The following is a 22,929-nucleotide window of genomic DNA, read 5'->3' as shown; positions in this document are numbered from 1 at the left end:
AAAAATGAAACACAAAAATGGCAGAATGAAACGGTTCTCCACAAGGCATAATAGAGATTGTGACACAACTAACGTTTTTGACTGACCCAACAAAACGGCTTCTGTATTGCAGTGTATTATGCCTGTCAGTTTTATACTGACAGGCAATCTATTTAGCCTCCAATTGTGGGCCTAATCTGCCCAGATACAGCCGACAATGGCCTTCATTAGGCCCATAGCAGATATGACAATCCATCAGCACCCTGCAAAGGGGCCGATTTGGCATCAGATGGCACTCCATATATCAAACCGCTTGAATGCAGCGATTGCTAGGTACAACAGTACATTTATGGTGCTTGGTAATAACTAACAACCCCTTTAAGGATCAGGTGCTATATAGTTATGTAATGTGCATCTTACTGGTCCTACATGGTGTGAAATACAGCAGCTGATCCTCTCCTCGTCTCCCGGCTGATGTCATCTTTAGGCCTGCCTCACAAAGACGTTTTTGTCAACGTTTAGCGCTGCCTTTTCAGCGCAGCGCTGAACGCTGTACAACGCTCCAATTCATTGCTTTGACAGAGATGCATGTTCCATCTTTGCCAGTTTTCAACGCTGCGTCACCCAATGGAAATGAATGTGCAGCAGTTTCAGCACTGCTGATTTTCAGGAGGGAGAGGGGCGGTTGAAATATAAGCCCTACCCTGAAAATCAGCCCTAGCTGCACTAGATGGAAAAACATCTCTGGCACTGCTCCAGGCTTCCCGTGCACTGACAGATCATCCATTGCTGGAAGCGAGGTTTGAGAATCCCGCCTCCAGCAAGAGATTGCTGTGATTGGTTTTCGGTGCTGACTGGCTCAGCCAATCAGAGCTTGCTGGCTCTTATTGGTTCTCGGCGCTGCCTCAGCCAATCACCGCAATCTCTTGCTGGAGGCAGGGTTCTCAAACCTCGCTATCAGCAATAGAGGATCCGTGAGTGCACAGGAAGCCTGCAGCAGCACCAGAGATCAGCGGCAGGGAGCCTGAAAACACCTTTTTATTTTTTTCCAGTTTCTTTGGCAGCCAAAACTCTGTCATAATGAATGCCAGTGCTGCTGAAACCGGGCTGAAAACAGCAGTAAATGCAGTGTTGAAAAACGCTGCATTTCTGCAAACGCCTGTGTGAGGGAGGCCTTACAGGCTGCAGTCAGACTCCAAAATCAGCTGCTTCAGCAAACGTCAGTACTCCGTGAATTATAACTGAGCACCGTCTGACTGCAGCCTTTAAACAAGCAGCACGGCGGAGACCTGGAGCTGCTTGAGGGGAATGAAGAAGGAGAGGAGAACATCAGCTGCTTTGTTATTTTACACCATGGGAAACTCATAAAGCTGAACTTTACATAACTCAGACAACCCCTTTAAAAATATGGCAGATGGCGCTAAGTGGTTTCTAACGGCACCACTATGAGTCCAAGCAGCATGCAGCTACTGAGAAACAGCCATGTTCCCATCCATTTAAATACTATGCAGAGCTAAGAGGTTATCCAGGTTATAAGACTTTGCAAACACAAACTCGATGGCAGTTCATCCAAAAGCACAAAACTACTATAAAGTTATTTCAAAATCATAAAAAGCCCAAAACTACACAACTCATTAAAATGTCTTAATATAGTAGATTGGGGGGTTATTTCATGTACTATTTTACCTTGATTGAGACAGCAGGGCAGAGAAAGTTATCTAATCTTAACCCATTAAAAAGCTATTCTTATGTTAACACAATAAAACTTAAGGTAAAGTAAAGGCCCGTTTACACGCAAAGACTCTTTCAAATGACTAACATTTTATGCAAACAGATCACAAAATCTTTCAATGGACATTACCACTATCATTTTCATTTGCATGTAAAAGGGCCTACAGGAGCTGTTTGAAGAGAACAATGCAGCTGTGTGCTCCACACGGCTGTCAGCAGATTACAATGCTATCTGCCATCTCCCGTGGAGATAACAGCCTGCGGTCTATTGAGAAATACTTTATCTCTCACTAGCTTAACAATGGATTTTAAAGTTCACCTTAAAATCACTGTTCAAGCAAAAACTGCATAATGTCCGCGTTTACATGTATTGATTATTGCTCATTTTTGGTTGTTTGAACGAATTTTGAACGGTAATCGTTACATGTAAATGGGCCTTTAGTCAAAGTGTCAATAAAGCACCCTGATAGCATGACACACCATGATATTACATCAGAGTCAAGCTAAAGAAATATGCATGTGTATGTATGTATCAGTGGCCAGGGTAATTTATCATCATTTATACAGTATACTACTCTGCAGGGAAGTATTCCGTTCATATATAATGTGGCAACAAGTAACCATGTGAGATAAAAGATAGACTGCAAATAAATGGGTCATATATACTGTATGATGTCTAAAGAACCTTTGTGATTGATGGGCAAGTGTAATTCAAGACACTTCTACAAAAACGATGCACCCCGGCAACGTCCACCTTCACACTTGGCTAGTTGGAGACTTGTACAATGTGATGGTGACACCAACCCGCAAACACTACACAATGAGGTCGCTGACACACATCAGCACCAACACAAAGCGCAGCGTTATTTCAGCCAATCATGTTTTGGTAGCCGACACTCCTGAACAACTATGACAGAAAGCAATGCAGTTCCAGAGAGGTTGATTCATTGGGAAACTGGGAAGATTTACTGTAGGAATTGCATTTATTTAATCCTGAAAGACAATTTAACTAGAAGTATGAGCAAAGAATTCCAAAAGAGGGATAGGACTGAAAATGTCACATTTCACTAGAAGATCATATATACTTTGTTTCCAGTTTTGGCAGGACAAGTCCAAAAAATGTAATATTTCCTAAAATTTCCAACAGAGTAAGAGAAAAACAAACTTTTATTGCATTTTTGCTCTGCAATGAAGCACTAGCTATTGCGGTGTACTACTAGCTACAGTATCAAAATGCTAAAATTATTGATGCTTCATATTTTAAGCTCCATAAAACGGGGCAGCACTAGAAAAGGTTAGGGAGTTTTTAAACAACAAGCTATCAATTAGGGTGGTTTGACACCTGCATTGGGGATTCCACTTTCCTGTTCCGTTTGGGCAGCAGAAAAGGGGAATCCCCACGGCCAAACGGCCCCATTTCTGGATGGAAGCAAACAGCACCGGACAGATCCCATTGACTATGATGGGGTCCACCCGCTTTCCGCCCACCTGCCTGGCTTTTAGACGGAAGAAAAACTCCTGCATGCAACACTTTCTTGCGGTATTTTGGGCCAGACCTACGATGGAACCTCCAATGCAGATGTGAAGCCACCCTAAGGCCTCCTTCACATATGACTGGTAATCCGGTTTGGTCTTCCTCAGTCATGGTGCAGAAACACTGGAAGGAACAGATTCCAGGACTGATGAAATGCTTCCTTATGCTAGTTCCACACGGGCGATCGTGGTTTTGCCACGAAAACCTTGCGTATTTGTTCCCGCGATTTTTAAGCAACAGTAATTTTTTGTTCCAGAATCCAGCATTGCCGCCCCCTGCGATGAAATCACGTTTTTTTTTTTATTGTGAAAGTCATTACGGCTCTCTAATGCTAAAATCACATCGTGATGCAGGCTTGTGTGTTGTGATGCAATAAAAAAAGAGACATATGGAAACTTGGGAGGGGAAAAAAATAAGTAGAGTCGCACAGAAAGATAGCGCATGCCGCGATTTTTTTCTTCTCAAAACATGGCATGAGTGAAAACATCGCTAATAGGAAGGAAACCATTGCAGATCATTGGTTTCATAAATCTGCTTTTTAACCCATGCGAAAAATGTGCGATTTTCTCACCAGTGTGAAACCGCTCTTATGTGAGCAGTTTTGGTTGCGATGCCAGACATCTCCCTGCATCGTCTCAGTGCATTAATCCTTTCAAATCCAATTTGTATCCTGGTTTTCCTAGGGGGGCTTACTCTTTTTCTGCCGTTATACAACAGCTCTATCTGCTGGCTAAAGCCAGTACTGCATGAGGGGACACATTGGATAGGCTGCGACAGCAGAGAGGCTGGCAATATACAGTAAGAGAACCTCAACGGACGTCTTCCCACATCGGAGCTGTACAGCCTTAAATCATAATGTCTTCAGACGTCAGACAGTGGATTGGAAAGGGTTAAAATCATCAGGTGTGTCCAGCTGAGGTATAAAACTGGCCAGACAACTGATCTATCTGTAGCATTACACATGAAAATGGGAACTTTTTTTTCTTTCTATTAAAAAAAAATAAAAAAATGGAAAAGTAGAAGAGGCTCAAAAATGGGGTGAATGGGAATTTATTAAATTATAGAAATTAATTTATATTCCTTATACAATGTAGATGCTTCGGAAAACTGTAACATACAATTGCAAAAACAGCACTGACTGCTTGTAGTAGGAATAGTCCTAGGTACGGACTACACGTAGGAGTGCACATGTCGGACATGGCTTCTTTGATGGGTGAACATACCCCAAGTAGGGGGAACATATGCCAGTAACTTGTAAGCCGCAGTCCAGCCTTGAGGCACTACTGAAAGGGAGAAGCCGTAGGGACATTACATGGAATCTACCTAGAGATGTAGTTATATAACCTCTCAAGGAGAGGCCACACTCGCTGATACAAGGGCAGGTCCAATAACCTCTCAGGAGAGACCCAATTATATTGGCTTGATAAAGAGCATGACACGCTGCAGGAGAACACTAAACAAATATTAACATTTAATTACTAGACGGTTATTTTATGGGAAGTGTATCTGTAATTCTACTTGGCAGTTTGTGGAAAGGTAGAAGAAGTATTGTATATGTAAAACTGCCATCTGCTGGCGAGTTCTGTAAACTACAAGGCAGTTCTATTTGTCCACTACTACATAAGGGAGCAAGTAGCTCTCTTAATAAACTTTCCACATTTATTACTACCTTCAGGGCTTGTTCCTCCAAAGAAAGCAAAGCTTATGCCACCTCTAAAGCCACAGGCTAGATGTAGCCAAGGTGCCAGAAAAACAGAACACAGCGGCGGGGAGCTACAAAACCATAATTAGAAGTATGGATTACTTGGACGGCTGCTAGAATAGTAATGTTCTGGGTTTCCAAAGACATGCAATTATGGGAAGAAATAAGCAGTACCACAAACACTTCTATGTTGGCTACACCATCGTAACCTCTGGGATGGCCTGATAAAACATACATGGCCCTTGGTTAGGGATCTGGCAGAATGACGTTTTCTGTCTGTAGTTTTGTTTGGACTGCAGGTAAAACAGACATTACAGCAGAAAACATCCACAGCGGATGTGAGTCACGTTGTGGATTGATGCAGCGTGATGTATTTGTTGGGGATATTTCCCTGCCGATTTCATACATTTCAATGTAAGGAGTGAGATCCATGGCTACATCTGCAACAAAGTCACATGCAGGAGTCATTCAGGATTTTGGCCTTATGCACAAACACGTCATTTTTACACAGTGCAGGTGCTCTAAGGGTAGTTGCACATTCTGAAAACATTTGACATGTTAAAAGTATTGATAAGTTGGGGTCCCACTGCTGAGAACCCCACTGATCGCTAGAATGAGGGGGCTGCAGCACTCACTCGAGTGCTGTGCTCCGACAGCTATGGGCGCTCACCTTCTCCTGCTGCCAGCGGCTGAAGATGACCTTATAGAGGTGCATAGAAGTGTCCTATACATTTCTACATGGCCATCTTCAGCTGCCAGCAGTAGGAGAAAGTGAGCCACCATAGCTGTCGGAGCACAGCACTCGAGTGAGTGCTGCAGCCCCCTCATTCTAGCGATCAGTGGGGTTCTCAGCAGTGGGACCCCCACTTATCAATCCTTTTGACATGTCAAATGTTTTCAGAAAGTGCAAGTACTCTTTAAAAGAAAAATGAGCACATCAGTGAAATTGCACCCCTAGTTCTTGCACTATGAAGGCAGTGGCCATATGTCAACGACAGGGCGGTGGTGGCAGCACACTGTATGTCCTGCTGGACAGGCGTTGGAGTGCCCTGACAATGTAGTCAGCTGATTATTTCACTGGCATCACAACAGTACAAAAAAATAGTATCAGGCTCAGTAATAAAAGGAAGTCTAACCATGTCTTACCAGTCAATACATGGGACAAGTAAGGCTGGCTGCACACAACAGAGTTGGATTCCGCATGCGGAAGCCCGCAGCAGAATCTGACCCTGTGCCTGGCCGGCATCCGCTCGTTCCTGCCTTTTCTGTATCTTCTCTGTACTGCAGATGGTCCACACGGGGAGCCGTTGGACATACACAGAACAGATTTATTTTCTTTTAAACCTCTGCTCTTCCCTCTGCTCATGGAAGCCATCCATGCCAAATCTGCGCAAAAATAGAACTTGCTGCGATTTTTTTTCCCTGCACGAGCGGAAAAATCGCAATTGATTTCCACTTGTGTGGAAGAAAGAACATTTTTACATAGCATGCTATGAACAGTATTTGCTGCGGAATCTGGAAGCAGATGCCCACTCCGGATTCCGCAATGCAAATTCACCAGTGTGCAGCAGTCTTAAGAGGGTCTGACACATTGCCTATCCAAGGAATATGGATACATCTTGCAGAAAACACACTGGGCAGATTTACTATTCAAAATTTGCCAGCTTCCTGGTGCAATTTGTGCACAAAACGGTCTGCCGTGCTTTGCTCTATATTTATATGTTTTCCAAAAAAGGATTGTGACTGTCAAAATCTGGTGTAAATTCAGCCAGCTAATAAGTGGCATTAAGCTAGTATAGCCAGTCTTCTAATGTGCCAGATTCATCACCGTGACGCATACTGTCTGTTGCAAGCTTACACTGTAACTACAAGTGTGATTAGACAGCATTAGTAAATCTTCGCCACTACCTTCTGTAACAAAAGGCCCCCCACCACAGCCAGCAGGAGAGCAGGTCTGTAGCAAGTGCTCACTGGAGTGCAGTGGGTCCGAGCATGTGCCTGGGTGCTGACAAAGCCCTGCTTCACCAGCCCAGTCCATAGCCTGATCGTTCTACCAGGATCTCTCCCTGAAGAACCTATGGCCAATCCACCACGGGGAGGTGTGCTAGGTAGAACTTTGTTTTGGTCACACTTTTAGAAAGTCACTGACTCTCAGCAATTGACATAGATGCAAAATTGCATGAAGGTGCCTGTGTGTTAAGAGGATATCCACTTTTTGAAAATATACAGTGTAAGTTTTTTTGTATTCTGTCATTTAGGTCTTATTGGCGATCTCCATATCAGTGTGACCACCGGAGGTGTAACATTATGCTTTCTGCTGTTCATTAGGCCAGTAGGATTTAGAAAAGAATATACTTACTCCCTTCCCACGTACAATGTAAGAGATTTAAAGCTCCCTCTACCCTTTTCCAGTGTTGAAGGTGAAAGAAAGCATATGCTATTGCTTCACTGTCCCCTCTCTTCAGAATGTGTTCAGGGGGCAGTATTAAACTTTTCATTTCAAGGAGATACTAAAAACACAAAAGAAGAGATACAAAATGTGTAATTAAATATCACAAAGAAATTCCGCCTGGTTCCGATACAAATATATACCTATAGAATGTTTCCATAGTGGATTTGTCCACCAACCTGCCGCTGCCATTTACTAGGATGTTGTTGTGAGACACGAGGCATGCTGCGAGTTATCAGCAATGTGCCCAGTTTGTCCGGCAGTGTGTGATGGAGATTTTGCTCAGTGCCAGACTTTGTGGAGGATTTTCGGCACGTAACCGACACCCAAACTCTACAACCAATCAGTCACATCTGAACACGGCATTCGAAATTGCAAATCATCAGTTTTCTTGTTTGTATCATTGGGGGACACAGCTTGACCGCAGGTATATAGCAACTGCCATGGTCAAGCTGTGTTCCCCAATGACTGAAGCGAGTAGGATTTTAGGGAGAGTACACAAAAATCTAGGTTTCTAGAGAGGAGACAAAAAATATAATAACTTAGCAGGTAATACAGTCATTTTGTCAGAACGTTCTATGAATTACAGCCTCAGAAGCAAATTCAATTTGATTGCAGTTTCCTTTTATAAAAATGGCCTCCACAACAAAACGGAGTAAGGGCTTATTCACAGGAGCGTATACCGGCCGCCGTTTTCATGGCTGGCCGATATATGCTACCACCTGAGCAGTCTTCCTCATTCCCTCCCCCTTACCGGCTCTCTGCCTCATTCCTCCCCTCCAGCTGTTTGCAATGGGAGGGGGTGGGGCAGGGGTGGAGCTCCACCCTCCCATTGCTGGCTATGGACAAGGAGGGGGTGGGAGCTTAGCTCTGCCCCATCCCCTCCCATTGCAAACAGCCAGAGGGGAGGAGAAAGGCAGGGAGCCAGTGAGGGGGAAGGAAGGGGGAAGACTGCTCAGACAGTAGTGTATGCCGGCTAGCTATGAAAACACCGTCAGATATACGCACCTGTGAATAAACCCTAGGGCTGTATTCACACGAGCGTATGTACTGAGCTACTTACCCACGTAAATAGGTTGAGCCATCTGGATAATTGCATTGAATCCAATGCATTCTTTCTGATGGCCATCATATTTACGCGGGTAGATAGCTGCGTACATACACTCGCGTGAATACAGCCAAAAATTAAACACAACAACCAAACTTTAGCTACTGCTCTAATTTCTGACTTATACGGCTATTTGTTATGTTTAGGGTGAAAATCCGCTTTAACCCCTTCCTGACAAGTATGGCAAATATCAAGTCTCTGAGTATGGACCTGAAGCAAAGACAACTCTGATGCCAGCCATTTGGGTATTTAAATGGCCCGACAGAGAGGGGGCTTCCTCTGTCTCCAGAATGCCCCCCCCCCCCCCCATTAAGGGATCATAGAGTGCCGTTCAGTTATCACGCCATCCTTTGTTCTAGTGAAGGCCCACAGGCTTTCCATGGATATTTTTCTATTAAGCCTTGCCTATTAACAAAGATGTTACATGTATAAAATGTATAATTTACTGTAATGCTGAAATATTGCCGTATAATGTACATGCAGTCAGTCCCTTATAGGGACAAACAAAATAGTTAAAAGAATTTTTTTTTTTAGTGATTAGTAAATCAAGAATATTAAAAAAGTATAACCTCCCTCCCCCATTCCCAATTATAACAAGAGAAAACGTAAAAAAGAAAATAAAAATTAACATAAAATGGTCATTGTTGCATCTGTAACGTCTGATTACAAGTATCACATTATTTGTACTGCATGGTGAACGGGATTGGGAAAAAAACACAGCAACAACACACAACGCCAGAATGGTGCTTTTTGGGTCATCATGTCTTCAATAGAAAATTGCATAAAAAGAGATCCCGAAGTTGTATGCACCCCAACATAAAAACTATACAAGTTTGGTATTGCCGTAATTTTACTGACAAAACACAGAGAACATGTCATTTCTACCACACCGTGAGTACTATAACTTTTTTTCTGTCAACATTGCGCTCATGTGGCCAGGTTGACAGAAAAATAAACATTGTAATGATTTTTCTTTTTTAAATTGGGGATGAACAAATTAAATAAAAAAGAAGGGTTGCAGCAGCTCCCTAATAAAAAGGTCTGTTAGCTGATCTGCTATTACAAGATGCTCTCCAGTAATGGATGGGCAGCTAATAATGTGAACGTGAAGTTTACACAAAAATAGCTAAAAGGATAAAAAGTTATTCTACAATCATAATGGCTAACTGGAGATTTCCATCACTCAAGATATTAGTGAAACATTGTTACTTCTCGTTCAATATCTGTGGCACGATCCATAGCAATAGGTCACTGACTTTATGTGTAAGAGGAAGCATTTGCAGGTAGAAGCCTCACCAACACAAATATGTTGTGACATCACTTACTCGTTTTCAAACCAGTCATGACCATCTAGAGCAGAGTTTCCCAACCAGGGTTCTCTGAAACTTTGGAGTGTATTGAGCCCTGATCAGGGGTTCACCAGGATGGAGCAACAAGACTTGTCAAAGACTTTAAACTTATCTGCGCAACATTATAGCGCTGGGCAAGAATTCTAAAGCCCTTACACGAAGCTCGTTTAAGCAGGAATGGCATTAGGTACAGCATACATGCCTCCAAAACTGGACGTCTTCTGGTCCTTTCACATGGGCAGATAATCTGCCCATGCCAACGACCATTGACCAAGAATGAGCATGTCTGTCAGCGCTCCTTACCTCCATGTACACAAGCAGATTATCTCCTCTATGTCCTTTTCCAATCGTTGACATTGCCATCTCAACACATCATTGAGCAGCTGCACATCTCCCCGTTTACACAGCGAGAGGAGCAACAAGCATTTTTATGCTCCCATAAATGAGCCAATTCACCAACGAATGAGTGTTTCATCATTTGTCAGCTGATCATTGGTTCCAATAGTCAGCCCGTGTAAAAGAACCATTAGAGCAGAGTTAAAAAAAAGGGAAAAAGATTAACGCTAGGTGAACACCAGTTGTGAATGACAGCTACGCCCGAATCGCATAAGACAGCGCAGACACCAGTCTGTCTGCTGTCAGATTTACGCTGAGGCAGCACATTGATATGGATTTGCATGTCCTGTTTCTCATCTGGGATACCGACAGGAATAGAAAATGCAAGGAGTTTCACTTCGATTTAAAAAAAGGTCAATGTGTGTTGATGTTAGCCGTTTAGTTGTTCACGACTCTCGTAGACCCTAAAGGCGAGCTTTCTCCATGTTTCTTCAGTTTTGCGTGGCTTCTTTCAGTTGTGTGATATCCATGCCAGTATCAGCTCTGACAGTATCAGCCATCGTGTCCTTTGGCGGCCGGGTCTTCTTTTGCCACTGATCTGTCCAAGCATTATAGATTTTTCTAGTGACTCTACTCACATTACATGGCCAAAATACGTGAGTCTGAGCCTGGTCATCTTCAGTGATATATCGGGTCTTATATGTTTTAATGTGTATAGCCTCCTAAGCTACAATGGGGCAGTATGCTATCTGTGCATTATTCCGAACAGCACATGGCCCCAAATACACCAGTGTGTAGGGGGCCTAGGGAATAGTAGATTAACATCTGAGTGTCATTTAGCCTTTTTTTCTTCAATCTGTCTACTTACAAATTGATGTTTATCATCTTAAAACTGGAGCAAAACCTCCCATTTGCCAGCACCTCTACCAGTAGCGCATGTGGTGATCCCCAGTCTTCTGTTTTGTGCACTTTAGGTTCTCACAGATGGAAGCACTTCTCTCTTTCAATCATACCTGGCCTATGCGAAGTGATAAAGTACAGTACATTATAGATAGAGCTTCCTGGTTTTCCTAAGGCTAAAAAGGTTATATGGTAATCTAAGTTAGTTCGGTAGAAGGTCTGGGTGTTGCGTCTGCATTGTAACATCCATATTACAGCCGCCTGAAACCAGTCTTAGAAGAAATGTGTGTAATAATGACTGACCATACATCGCAATCTGACAACTCAAACATTAAAAGGGAGGATTCATAGAAGTGGACCTACTTTTGGCACATGTGGATTGAACTCCACTGCTCTGTGTATTGCCTCCACAGCATTCATTTCTGCTGTGCTGAGCCCTCGCCGTGATGCGGCTTCTGGGGAGAATCTGCAAACAACAAAAACAGGCATCACTTAGTAAAAAAAAAAAAAAAAAAGCTTCTATACGAAAAACAACACTGGGATGTGTAAACAATTTTTTTTTACATATTTAAGCACTTAAAATAAATAAAAGAATAATGAAAGCCATAATTGACTAAATTCTCTCCATTTTCCTGCCAGGCAGTGAGAATCGCACAGCAGTACAACATATACATTATCGTTATGGAATGGTGCCCTATCACTTTCTCAATGCAGCCGGAGTGGGGTAATTGTATTACATCCGCCCCCCACCAGTCACTATATGCCCATGTTACAGGCATAGACATTGCACTAGTATAGAGGAAATAAACCAGACCATGCAATCTCTTTCTCACCTCACGGCTGACTCCAGAGCTGTACTTGGCAGGCAGACACCACAGGGAAAGCTGTGACAACCATTGCCCTGCCCTCCCAAGCTGGAGTCGCTGTGTAGGGAGGAAAGATGTTGCAGGTACTGGTCGATCTACAGGACAAAAAGAATGAAAACAAGAATTACTTGTACTTCCATGCGCACACAAAGCCCATCTTCTCTCACAGTACTAGCCCTGTCTGACCTACACTTCAGTTGTGGACACTTCTCTAAAGTAGCTCCTTACAGGGGCTTTCCTGGCAGGATCCACTGCTTTTATCCCTTCAACTTAAAGAATATAGATTTTCCTTTTTTCAAATGGAATCCCCTATCCTCCTGCATAACAGATTAGCATTTCTTCAAGAAGTTCAGAATTAGGTTTGTGACAAATCTATATTTTCAGCTGATCCCCCAGGGGTGCAATTGGTTTTGCTGTATTCGGTATAGGGGCGTTCCTGTAATGCTCCATTCTAGCAGGTGTATAACAATGGATATTGAGCTTGGGAACATAGTGGGTCACTCTAAAGAAAACGGATGAAACATATAGAACAAGTGTTAGGCTGCATTTACACTTCAGTTGGGCTGTCCGGTAGAATTCAGGCCCTATTCCGATTTTAGAGCAGAGAAACTGAATTAAAACCGAAATATACGGATCAGTTTTTTTTTTCATCGATTTCAATCTTCTTTTTTTTTTGTAAATTGATACTAATGAAATGGAAGCAAACTGAAAGCTTTGTTTACTTTCCGTATTTTTTTCTCACTGGTATTCACTAAATATTCAGTTATTAAGCAGATAGCATCATTGGACATTTGAGCTCAGAACAAGCAGCCCTTTAAATGGACAACCTGCCATGTAGTGTTAATGTGGTGGGACATGAATAGTTCCCGGTTACCAAACGATTCCCTGTACAGTATAGAGGAATCAGTGATTCTTGCAGACATTGGGAACGATTTAACACTTACTTGTCTGATACTGCTCGTGCTTTGAGCAGTGCAGCCGTGTAACATATTGTTGCAGATTTTGGTAAACTTATATCTGTAGGTGGAAAAGAAATTAAATCAATAATTAGACTGGCAAGTGAGCCTATCTAATACAGCATAGCCAGGACACAGGGCAGCGCTTACAAACTCCAAACTACAATCACATTGGCCTGGCATAAAAATGTGCCAAATATAAAAAGCGCTAGATTTTGCCAAAGTACGTAAGAAAATCAGTTATATGCCCATGAAGAAAAATAAAGCATAAATAAACTCAAGCAAAACTAATAAAAACACACAATAGTTTTATTTAAGAAATCTATGCAATGTTAAATACTCTTGTATAAAGCTGACAAAAAGTATAATTTTTCTGTTTAGCCAATAAACCTCTATTTCTAAGCTTTCGGAGAAAAGAGACCCCTTCATCAGGCGTTTAAGAAATGAAGCACAGAGAAAAAAAGCATATTTAAAAGTTAGATCAAGACATTGTACATGGGGTGAAACATCAATAGGAAAGAACAATAAAAGTTAGGATTGTGTATGGATGGTAGGGTAAAAGGTGATGACTTAGAAGAGATCTGGAGTGACTGATGGGTGTGTGAAGTGTCCATGTAGTGGATCATTAGTCCAGCCATTGGATTGAGTCTGTGTTAATATGTTTGAATCAGTTTAAACTCCTTTCCCAATCGGTCTTGAAATTACCTCTGAATATTTAGATATAAATCTGTCACACTGTGGTCTGCTCCAGAAAAGATTCCTGACAGTTATATTGAGCGTCTATATTAGTGTAGGACTGCAAATTCATCCTGGACTTTTGTCTTTTTACACAAGAGCATTTAACAGCACATATTTCGGGCTAACACGGTACCACGCTATTACAGTTAAGAAATACGAAATAAAAACTTATTATTGAAAACATGAAATAACGAGAGAATCACCCGTATTTTAGCCTTGAACCTAAACTACCAAATACATAAAGAAACTTTCAATTTCCCCACCGACACGGTCGATGCGGAGGACAGGATTCAAAATTCCATGTCAAATCCAAAATCACTTGACCTACTCTGGTTTAAAAACTGGAAAATAGTAGGAATTTCTATGGGGCGTGAACCGTACTAAAAGGCTGCATGAAAATTGATAGAATTTATAAAACCCGATGACTGCAGTTGTTTCTGCCTATATAATAGCTGATCTGAATGAATGTAACTGTCAAGCTTTACCAAAGCAGAACGGTTTGTATTATACCAATACCTTCCCGAAAAAATAAATGGATATGACAGCATCTCTAGAAACATTTACGGAGACAGCGCTCCATAGTGCAGAGGGACCAGAATAGAAGAGAGCAAATCATATAGTGCTAGGCGATTTGGCCTTAAAAATACAATTTTCAGTTTTTTTCCCAAAATGTTCAGAATTTTTTATTTTAATTTCGAATTTTTTGTTAATTTGCTAAACAAACTAAATGAATATCCAAACATGTTTACATAAAAGAATTGCATGTACAGCAATTCCTTAATATATACTGATCATCTGAAATGTATTGGACAATTCTGATCATCATTCCATATTAAAAGGGAGCCTGTCAATCCCTGTGAGGCCACTTAACCAGCAGCCTGCCATTATACAGCTGGGTTTAACTTTCTGAAGATTGCCCTGTGACAAGTGGCTTCTCAGCATTATCCAGTAAAGGGAGCTATAGCTTACTGGAGAGGAGTCCAGGACTCATCCCCACCGACATCGGGCGCATGTGCATATGAAGCTGAAGACAAAACCTCTTGCTTCACTGTGCATGTCAATGGAAAGGAGTCCCGGACTTCTCTCCCTTTTCTAGAGAATGCTGAGAAGCCGCTTGTCACAGGGAAATCTTTAGAACATTAAGCCCAGCTGCATGACAGCATGCTGAGGTTGTGTGGCCTTCAAGGTTCCCACGGATTCCCTTTAAGGAATAAGGAAGTGTTCCCACAGTGTTTTTCACCATGTCGTGGATTCCGTCTGGGGATTCAATCACAGGTTTTAAAAACAATATTGTGGGAAACCCCCAAACAAAAACTAATGAAACTAGTCCTGGTCAGTGAGACAGATACCACTCTGGTGTCCATTTAACAGGGTTTCCGCTAGCTTCCATTATATTTGGAGTATTGAAGAACTCAGTTGACTGTATTATTCTATACTCCAAATATAACAGAAACAAACCTTTCCAAATGGACAACAAAGTGATGTCCATCTCAGTTATGACAGTGACTGGTTCCATTAGTGTGTGTTTGTATTTATACCATCCTTCACAGCCCCACATATTTGTACCATCCTCTGCAGCCCCACTGTATTTGTACAAGCCCCCTTATATATTTCTATCAACCTCTGCAGCCCACCCTGTATGTGTACCACTCCCTGCTACACCCCCTGTATTTATAGCAGCCCCCCTGGCATTTGTACCATCCCCTCCAGCCCCCCGGCAGTTGTAACATCCCCTCCAGCCCCCCGGCAGTTGTACCATCCCCTCCAGCCCCCCGGCAGTTGTACCATCCCCTCCAGCCCCCCCTGTTTTGATACAAATATGGGTGGCTGGTACAATCCCCTGCAGCCCCCCTATACATGTTCTTCCCCTAGTATTTGTACCATCATCTGCAGCAGATGCAAATCCTCCTGCTGCAGCTCTGCAGTCTGCACTGATAAGCTGGGACACAGTACTGTATACAAGCAGTGCACTGATTGGCCAAGTCTAAGCTAATCAGCGGTATTCTTCGGTGCATCAGTGTCCCGGCTCATCAATGCACTACACAGTGCAGCGCTGATCTAGACTTCCAGGCAGATAGTGTCCCACATGTCCCTTCCGAGGTCTGATATTGGCTCTGCCCATGGGGTAGGGATATCATCAATTTCACGATTCAGAGAAAACTGAATTGTGTAGCCTGGAAAGTGGCAAATTAAATGAATTAATTTGCCAAATCGCCGAGCCCTATAATCACATGTAAGGAATATTGTTGCACAGCACATATATGAGACTGTCACCACATCATCAGACAGCCTAGGATGGAATAACCAAAGACTTCGTGGGTACAGGAACCAGGAGAAAGGATAAAATGGGACCACAGCACTTCAAAAGGCAGAACCAAGACCAGGAGATGTAATGGAAGAAATTTATTCTACAACACGTTTTGGTGCCAGAAATTTGGTTACCTTCCTTGGTTAAAAAACGCGTTTTAGTGACCTTCCTCGGGCCCATTATAATACTGCTGCACTAGATGCAGCCAGTGAGGTCACTTGGTCACCTAATCACTCACAAAACAAACAAAGAAGCTAAAGCCGCCTTTACACAGGACAAACATTGCCTGACCCTCGTCCCCGTGTCTCCACGCTCACATGCTCCTGCACGGGAGCTAGCAGAGCTGGCTCGCACACGGAGCGGCCAGCAGGGGGGGGGGGGCAGTGCAGGAGATTTCTCTCCTCTCACTCCCCCACCCCTCTCCATTCACATAACACAGCAGTCGTTCGCTATGGAATGTCGGCTGTTTAAACTGAACAATGAGCTTCATCGCTGATCTTTCATGCTGCATAAACGATCAGCGATAAAGCTCATCACCAATTGTGCAGTTTAAACAGCCGCCGTTCAGTAGTGAACGGCGGCTGTGTTATGTGAATGGAGGGTGGCGGGGAAGCGAGAGGGGTGAAATCTCCTGCACTGCTCCGCCCCCCTGCTGGCCGCTCCGTGTGCAAGCCAGCTGTGCTAGCTCCCGTGCATGGAAGCGTGGAGACACAGGGACGACACCTCTTCCTGTGTAAATGGGCCCTAAGTTCTAAAGTTTTTCTTCTTCCCTCATTTATATCCTACTCCCCACCCACCTCCCTCCCACACAAACAGCTTCTCCTCCTCCTGTTTTTTTTTTTTAACTGGTGCTGGAATTGTATTGTAATTAAAAAAAAAAAATGTTTTTGTCCACCTTGTTTCTTCCCATGACAATCCTTATTGGCTCCATGGGGTAATCAATTTCTCATATTATCTGTATAAATTAGTTTTTATTCATCACTTATTGGTCCCAGTATTTCTCTATCCCATTTATTCTTAGCAATTTGGTTTCCTTAAACTGTCAAATTGTTTACAGATCAGTTTGTTCATACATATTCTACCGTTCTCTAGGTTAGTTTTTAGTGATCTCTTTTTACTGTTTACCTATTCTTTGAGGAATTCTACATTTGTATTATTGCTTTTATATACTAAAGGGATTTTATATACTGCACATTTATACTTTGGCTAACAAAATGTGTATTGATTTTATAATGGTCACAACACATCAATCAAGACTTACAACATTACATTCATGTGTAAAGTCAAAAATTAAAGAAATACATCAAGAGTTACATTGTCTGAAATGGTATAGTTAATAAAATGCTCATTTTTCACTTTTTCAAAAACTGTAATCCCTACTAAAATGAATTTGTATAAACACAGGAAGACCACAAACAGAAGTACTGAATGGGAAGGACAAAAAGTGGGAAGAACACCTAAGGGAATGTTGGGAGGGGAGGAAGAATTAAGGCTGTGATATGGCTCATCATGTTAGTAAACCTGAGAGGTTGAAAGTAATATGAACTTCTTCTATTGACCTGGCCTCATAAATCCATTGGGGGAGTAGATGATTTGCTTGATGGTAAACTGGATTATCCTGGAAGGGACAAAGCTCTGGCTGTTGGGTTACATAGTCGCATGGACTGTGAATAATGATACCGGGATGACAAAGTTGTTTCATACAACACTTTACGATCCATAAGGATCGCTGCCAACTTTCCATTGACCATGATAATCCAAGATAATTTTGTCTTAAAGTCAATACTGACTGAGGTTTTCCTCCAGGAGCGAGCGATTGCAATACGTGCAGCCAGGAAACTATAAGATATCAATTTAGTTGTGTACTTGGGGATGTTAGGGATTTGTTTGCCCAATAGAGCTTCACAAAACGATTTTTGTAGCGATAAATTCTTAATAAAGGGTTTATACCTGGATCCAGAATCTATGAAGCCTTGGGCAAATCCACCAAATGTGTAGAAAGGAACCCTCACCTCCACATCCTCTGAAACATAAGCTTGACAACCCCAGGAACATACTAGTTATTCTTCTTGGAACCAAATACAAACGCATTCAAGTTTATAGCACGCCTCTGTAATAGCTACGTTAATAGAGAGTTTTGCGGTAGAGATGGCTATGTTATGCCAGTCAGATATCGGCAATTCCTCGCCCAACTCCTCTTTCCACCTCCACATATATTGGAGTTTATCTAAGGGTGTTGTAAAGTGAACATGCAATTTGACTATTGTTTCAGGACCCCTGGATTTGTGTTTCATAGACTTACGAAAATAGTTAACTCAGTGAGGCTTCGTCTATTTTCAGTAAGTGCTAAGACAATGTTTAATTTGTTGAAGACAAACCATCTCCGAGTTTTGGATGGAGTGGACAGCCCAAGAAAAAAATCAAATTGTCTGTAGCCAAATCTATCCACAAAATCAACTATTCTGGTGAGGTGGGTCCCTGGCTATCCACCATTCAAATTCAGTTTTGTTCAGGCCTTGGGAAAAAGGCAGGATTACCCAAGATACTAGATATGGGGACGTGTCTAGATATCAGGTTATATTTTTTAGACAGTTTATCCCAAAGGGCCAGGATAGAGGCCAAGGTAGGGTTCAGGATTGCTTTTTTGTTTCGATCTGTGCCAAAAGACATCTTCAAGTGACTGAGGAGGGAATGCCTGTGCCTCAATCAATACCCAATGGGGTTTATCATGACGGGAGAAAATGGAGGTTCATTATATTTTATCTGTGGATCATATATGTCCTTCTGAGCTTTATTTTTTGTTACTTTTTTATCTTGCTTTTTGTGCTTTTAAAGATTTTTATAGTTAGCATTGTATTGTGAAGGGAGGGCTGTTAGTGACGTTGGATGCCTTGTTATTCTGCTTGCGTTGGATGACTTAATTGCTCTCCACCATTATTTTTATAACTGGCTTAAGAATGGAGAATATAAATTTGGATATGCAAATAGTGAATTCGTTAAGCAAAAGACTTGAGATTTTAAAGCATATTTGTATGTACCAATTGATGTACTTTACTGTATAAGCTTGTTAGTCTTTATGGTTGGAGTTCTGCCACTAGGTCACTGAGGGATCAGATTACGATACTTGCTAAATCTAGTGCAGTGGTATTGTAATTGGTTTGAGGAAGATGCCATTCTGGCACCAACACGTGTTGCTGAATACAATGCTTCCGCTACATCTCCTGGCCTTGGTCCTCCCTTTTGAAGTGCACCATGGTGCAGTTTTATCCTTTCTCCCAGTTCCAGCATGTGTGGGAAGACACCCATATTCTTCTGATGCTCTGACAAAGAGGTGTTCTGTATAAAGACATGGTGCATGAGGATGAACTCACCATCATACTTTGCTAATACTGCTTGTACATCTGCATATGCCTGGAGCTCTAGCAAAGCTTCTAACAAGTTTTCATGAATATTGAACATACTCAGCAGTGGGAACTCCTTCATTAACTGGAAAAAAATGAGACATAGCAAAAACACTGGTGTTAATGGCACGCACAGGAGGATTACTCCACAGGGCAAAGAAGCAACATCTTAGAGCCACTTACAATGCTAGACAGCTGCACAAAACCTTATGAAAAACACAGGCTTTGAAAAATTCTATCAAAAAACTTTCTATTTTTGATATCAATTTAGAATTGGTTTAATGACAAATTAATGTATGAATGTTTCTCGTGTCCGATGTGTCACAAACTAGATCCTAGGTTGCAGCTTTAAAGAAATGCATAGATTGCAAAGCCTAGTAGAAATAATACGACCGCGCTTATTTGTGTTGTGAGATATGTTGCTTATGAGGTTAGCTGTAACAAGTACTTCTAGTACTGCATGGAGCTCCAAATAAAAAGAACTAAAATGACATTTTTATGTTCAAAATATTCTCCCCAAATGTGTATAAAGGGCAAATGTTCTTTAGCCATAAAACAAATGCAAATGCAGTGGTCTCGTGGGAAAGTCTTGACAAACCTACATCTCTCATCATCTTCACTGCTTCCCTTGTTCTTCCTAGCTTCCGTGCACACATTGCTAATCTTCTTTTAATGTACACCAATACATTTGTGTCTCGGCCTGAAACAATACAAGTGCAAATCAGACATCTATAGCAATCCCATGGTAAGTTGTCGGGTGGTAAACCGTTATTTCTTTACAGCGGTCTGCACGAACCAGGCGTTCTACATAAAATGTAACAGCAATACCCACCAGGGTAATCAGGGTCACGCACCTCTTGTATTATACTTTTTATTGACCTTAATTTAATTAGTATATTTTAACACTCTGGCTGCCTGTATGTAGCTTATCCATTAGAGATGAGCGAACACGCTCGGTAAAGGCAGTTACTCAAGCGAGCATCGTCCAAGCAAGTGCGGGAGGTGGGGGGGGGGGGGGGGGGGGGGGAGATATCTCCCCCCCTCTTCCACTCCACCCTGCGTTTGCTCGGACGAGTATGTAGTTACACGAGAAGAGCAATGCTCGCTCGAGTAACTGCCTTTACCGAGCGTGCTCGCTCATCTCTTTTATACATTGTACACAATAGACCATATGCAGTAAGCTCCTATTGTCAGGCAAGTGTTAAAGGGGTAGTACAGGATTAGAAAAACTTGGAATGATTTCTAAAACAAAGCAACCAATTCCATAGAGCTGAGCTGGAAGAAAAGGCCCATTTACATGCAAAGCTAATCTTTCAAAAGACTGATAGATTTTGCGATCTAGTCGCATCAAGTGTTAATGCCCATTAACAATTTATCATTTTCATTTGCATGTAATAGAGCCTCCAGGAACTGTCTGCAGAGCCCAGTGTGTAATTAATCACACACCCAGCTGTACACACAGCTGCATTGTTCTGCTCACAGTTGCCAGCAGATTCAATGTTACTGACAGATAAAGGAGTTTGCTTTACCTGTTAGTAGTTGAAAGGATGGATTTTAAGTTCACCTTAAAATCATAGTTCAAACAGAAGTGCATGATGCCCGCATTTACATGTAATGATTACCACTTCACAGAGGCAGTAAGGTCCCAATTACTTAATCAAGCTCACTTTTAGGACCCAAAAATATAAATTAATAAAAATTAACTTTTAATAAATATTGCTTAAAAACCTTATGGACTCACAAACAACACCAAAAAAAAAAAAAAATCCACTATCCGGTAGGGAATGTGAAATTGTATCATACAGTAACACTTCAAGATCAGTATCGATTTTGGACGTTTTCTTTATTATGTCTTTTACGTCCAAAAGATAGCTCTTTTTGGGGGGGGGTTTCTTGGTTTTAATATTCCAAAAAACCTATACATTTTTTCCGAACCTGAACATGATGTCGTAATCAGCCGGAATCTACATGCAACTCATATAGTCCAATGTATAATAGACACGAGATGTTTTTATGTACAGAATAGACCTTGTAATTGCCTAGATGTTTTTATGTACAAAATAGACCTTGTAATTTCCCTACGCGTTTCGCCCACTGCGTGGGCTCCTCAGGGGCTCAAGTATCTCCTGGGATGATTCCCTGGAGAAAGGGTTATCAGTCATCAACTGAGTATAGAAAATTGTTTATAGATTAGGACTATAATCCATTAGAGGCAATGAGTAAGTATAGGTAAGGTACTGTATTGAATTAGCACCCCACTATGAGGAGTGATCGCTGCAGTAATTCCTCCTAAGCTGATATGCGGTACTTGATAGCCTAATAATATTTCCTAGAGGAACAGTGCCCAGTTATCACTTAGAGTGATGTCTTGGTCAATACCCAGATAGTCTGCGCACTAAAAAAAGTTCCCCAGGTAATACATCGCTGTCTATTAGATCCTTTTAGTAGGTGAGTTCTGATATACTCAAAAGCTATCAATAGTATAGCTCCCACTAAATAGGGTTTTTCTGCAGTCAGGCAAATTCTCAGTCTAGTGAAGGGTTGTAAGATTTCCCCCCCTATCAGGATCAGATAAAGCAGAATGAAATCATAAAATAAATAGAACAAGCGGCAGCATGACAGTCCTGGTGGTGGACTGCCAGCATACTGAATCCTTGAAGCCTAGCTTCTTAAATAAGGCTTGCATAGCTACACCTATTAAGGGTGTGTACCCCACAGCGGCCAATCCACACAGCAGGTATACTAATGCAACGCCCATACACATCCTGGTAACCATGGTAATCAAGTGGAACACAATCGCTTTAAAAAATACTTCTTCCTCCTTTATGAACAGTAGTAATTGACGTTTTCTTTACCTGGGGGATGTAGCATGAGTCCTCCCTGCACATTGCTAAATGGCATAGCATCTTTGATGAAGTAAAAAGTTCGTTTTGATCAGTGGCTTCCTGGGAGCAATAGGTCATGTGACCTGCTCCCGGTCACCTGACCATACGCATCACGTCGTGACATCATCACGGGGCGTGGTTTGGAGGGGGGCTGGCTGAGTGTCAAAGCTCATGTCATGTGATCGCATACATCATCTAGTGATGCGGCCGCCTCATTAGCACATTACGTCCCGCCCCCCCGGCATCCAATGCTAGAGGAACAGTTTTAATCTATCACAAGGGGCGGAACAAAGCAGGCCCATGTAAATCTACATCGCATAATCGCTCAAGCATCTCTGATTTAACCCTTTAATATCATTTAAGGCTCCGTTTAAGCATTCCATGGTATTAAATCAGTTGGAAGCCTTGGAGAAGGTAGAGATCAATGAGCTAATTCAGATTCATATTGCATGAGCCCACAGCTGTTTCCTTAGTCATAATCCTCCAACTTCTTTCTTCCATTATGCTATGTTGATTAACCTAGATGGATCTCGTATTTGACTCTTATCGTATAGTCCCTTTTCAAAAGGAATAGATACCAATTCGCATGATAATATTGCTTCAATATCACTAAAGGGCCACTTATATAAGATGCCTCATATGTACATGCCATTATAGTAATGTACTTGTGTATAATTGTGCACATTC

General features: G+C 42.0%; 1 protein-coding gene across 5 annotated transcripts in view; it reads right to left on the bottom strand.

Annotated features, from left to right (window-relative positions):
- ST7 (suppression of tumorigenicity 7) overlaps window positions 1-22,929 on the bottom strand; it is a 97,002-nt gene that overhangs the window by 6,511 nt on the left and 67,562 nt on the right. For 4 of the 5 annotated variants that reach the window (XM_066591810.1, XM_066591814.1, XM_066591813.1 and 1 more), the window contains 5 exons: window positions 19,960-20,057; window positions 19,328-19,442; window positions 12,899-12,971; window positions 11,452-11,554; window positions 7,306-7,456 (listed from right to left, as the gene is read on the bottom strand). In XM_066591810.1, the coding sequence (XP_066447907.1) occupies window positions 7,306-7,456; window positions 11,452-11,554; window positions 12,899-12,971; window positions 19,328-19,442; window positions 19,960-20,057 (540 nt within the window). The remainder of the gene's footprint in view (window positions 1-7,305; window positions 7,457-11,451; window positions 11,555-12,898; window positions 12,972-19,327; window positions 19,443-19,959; window positions 20,058-22,929) is intronic. The other variant, XM_066591811.1, reaches the window with a different exon arrangement.

This window comes from Eleutherodactylus coqui, chromosome 2 (genome assembly GCF_035609145.1).
Source record: "Eleutherodactylus coqui strain aEleCoq1 chromosome 2, aEleCoq1.hap1, whole genome shotgun sequence".
Taxonomy (NCBI): domain Eukaryota; kingdom Metazoa; phylum Chordata; class Amphibia; order Anura; family Eleutherodactylidae; genus Eleutherodactylus; species Eleutherodactylus coqui.
Note: the sequence above shows the minus strand (reverse complement) of the source record. Positions and strands in the feature narration are given on the sequence as shown.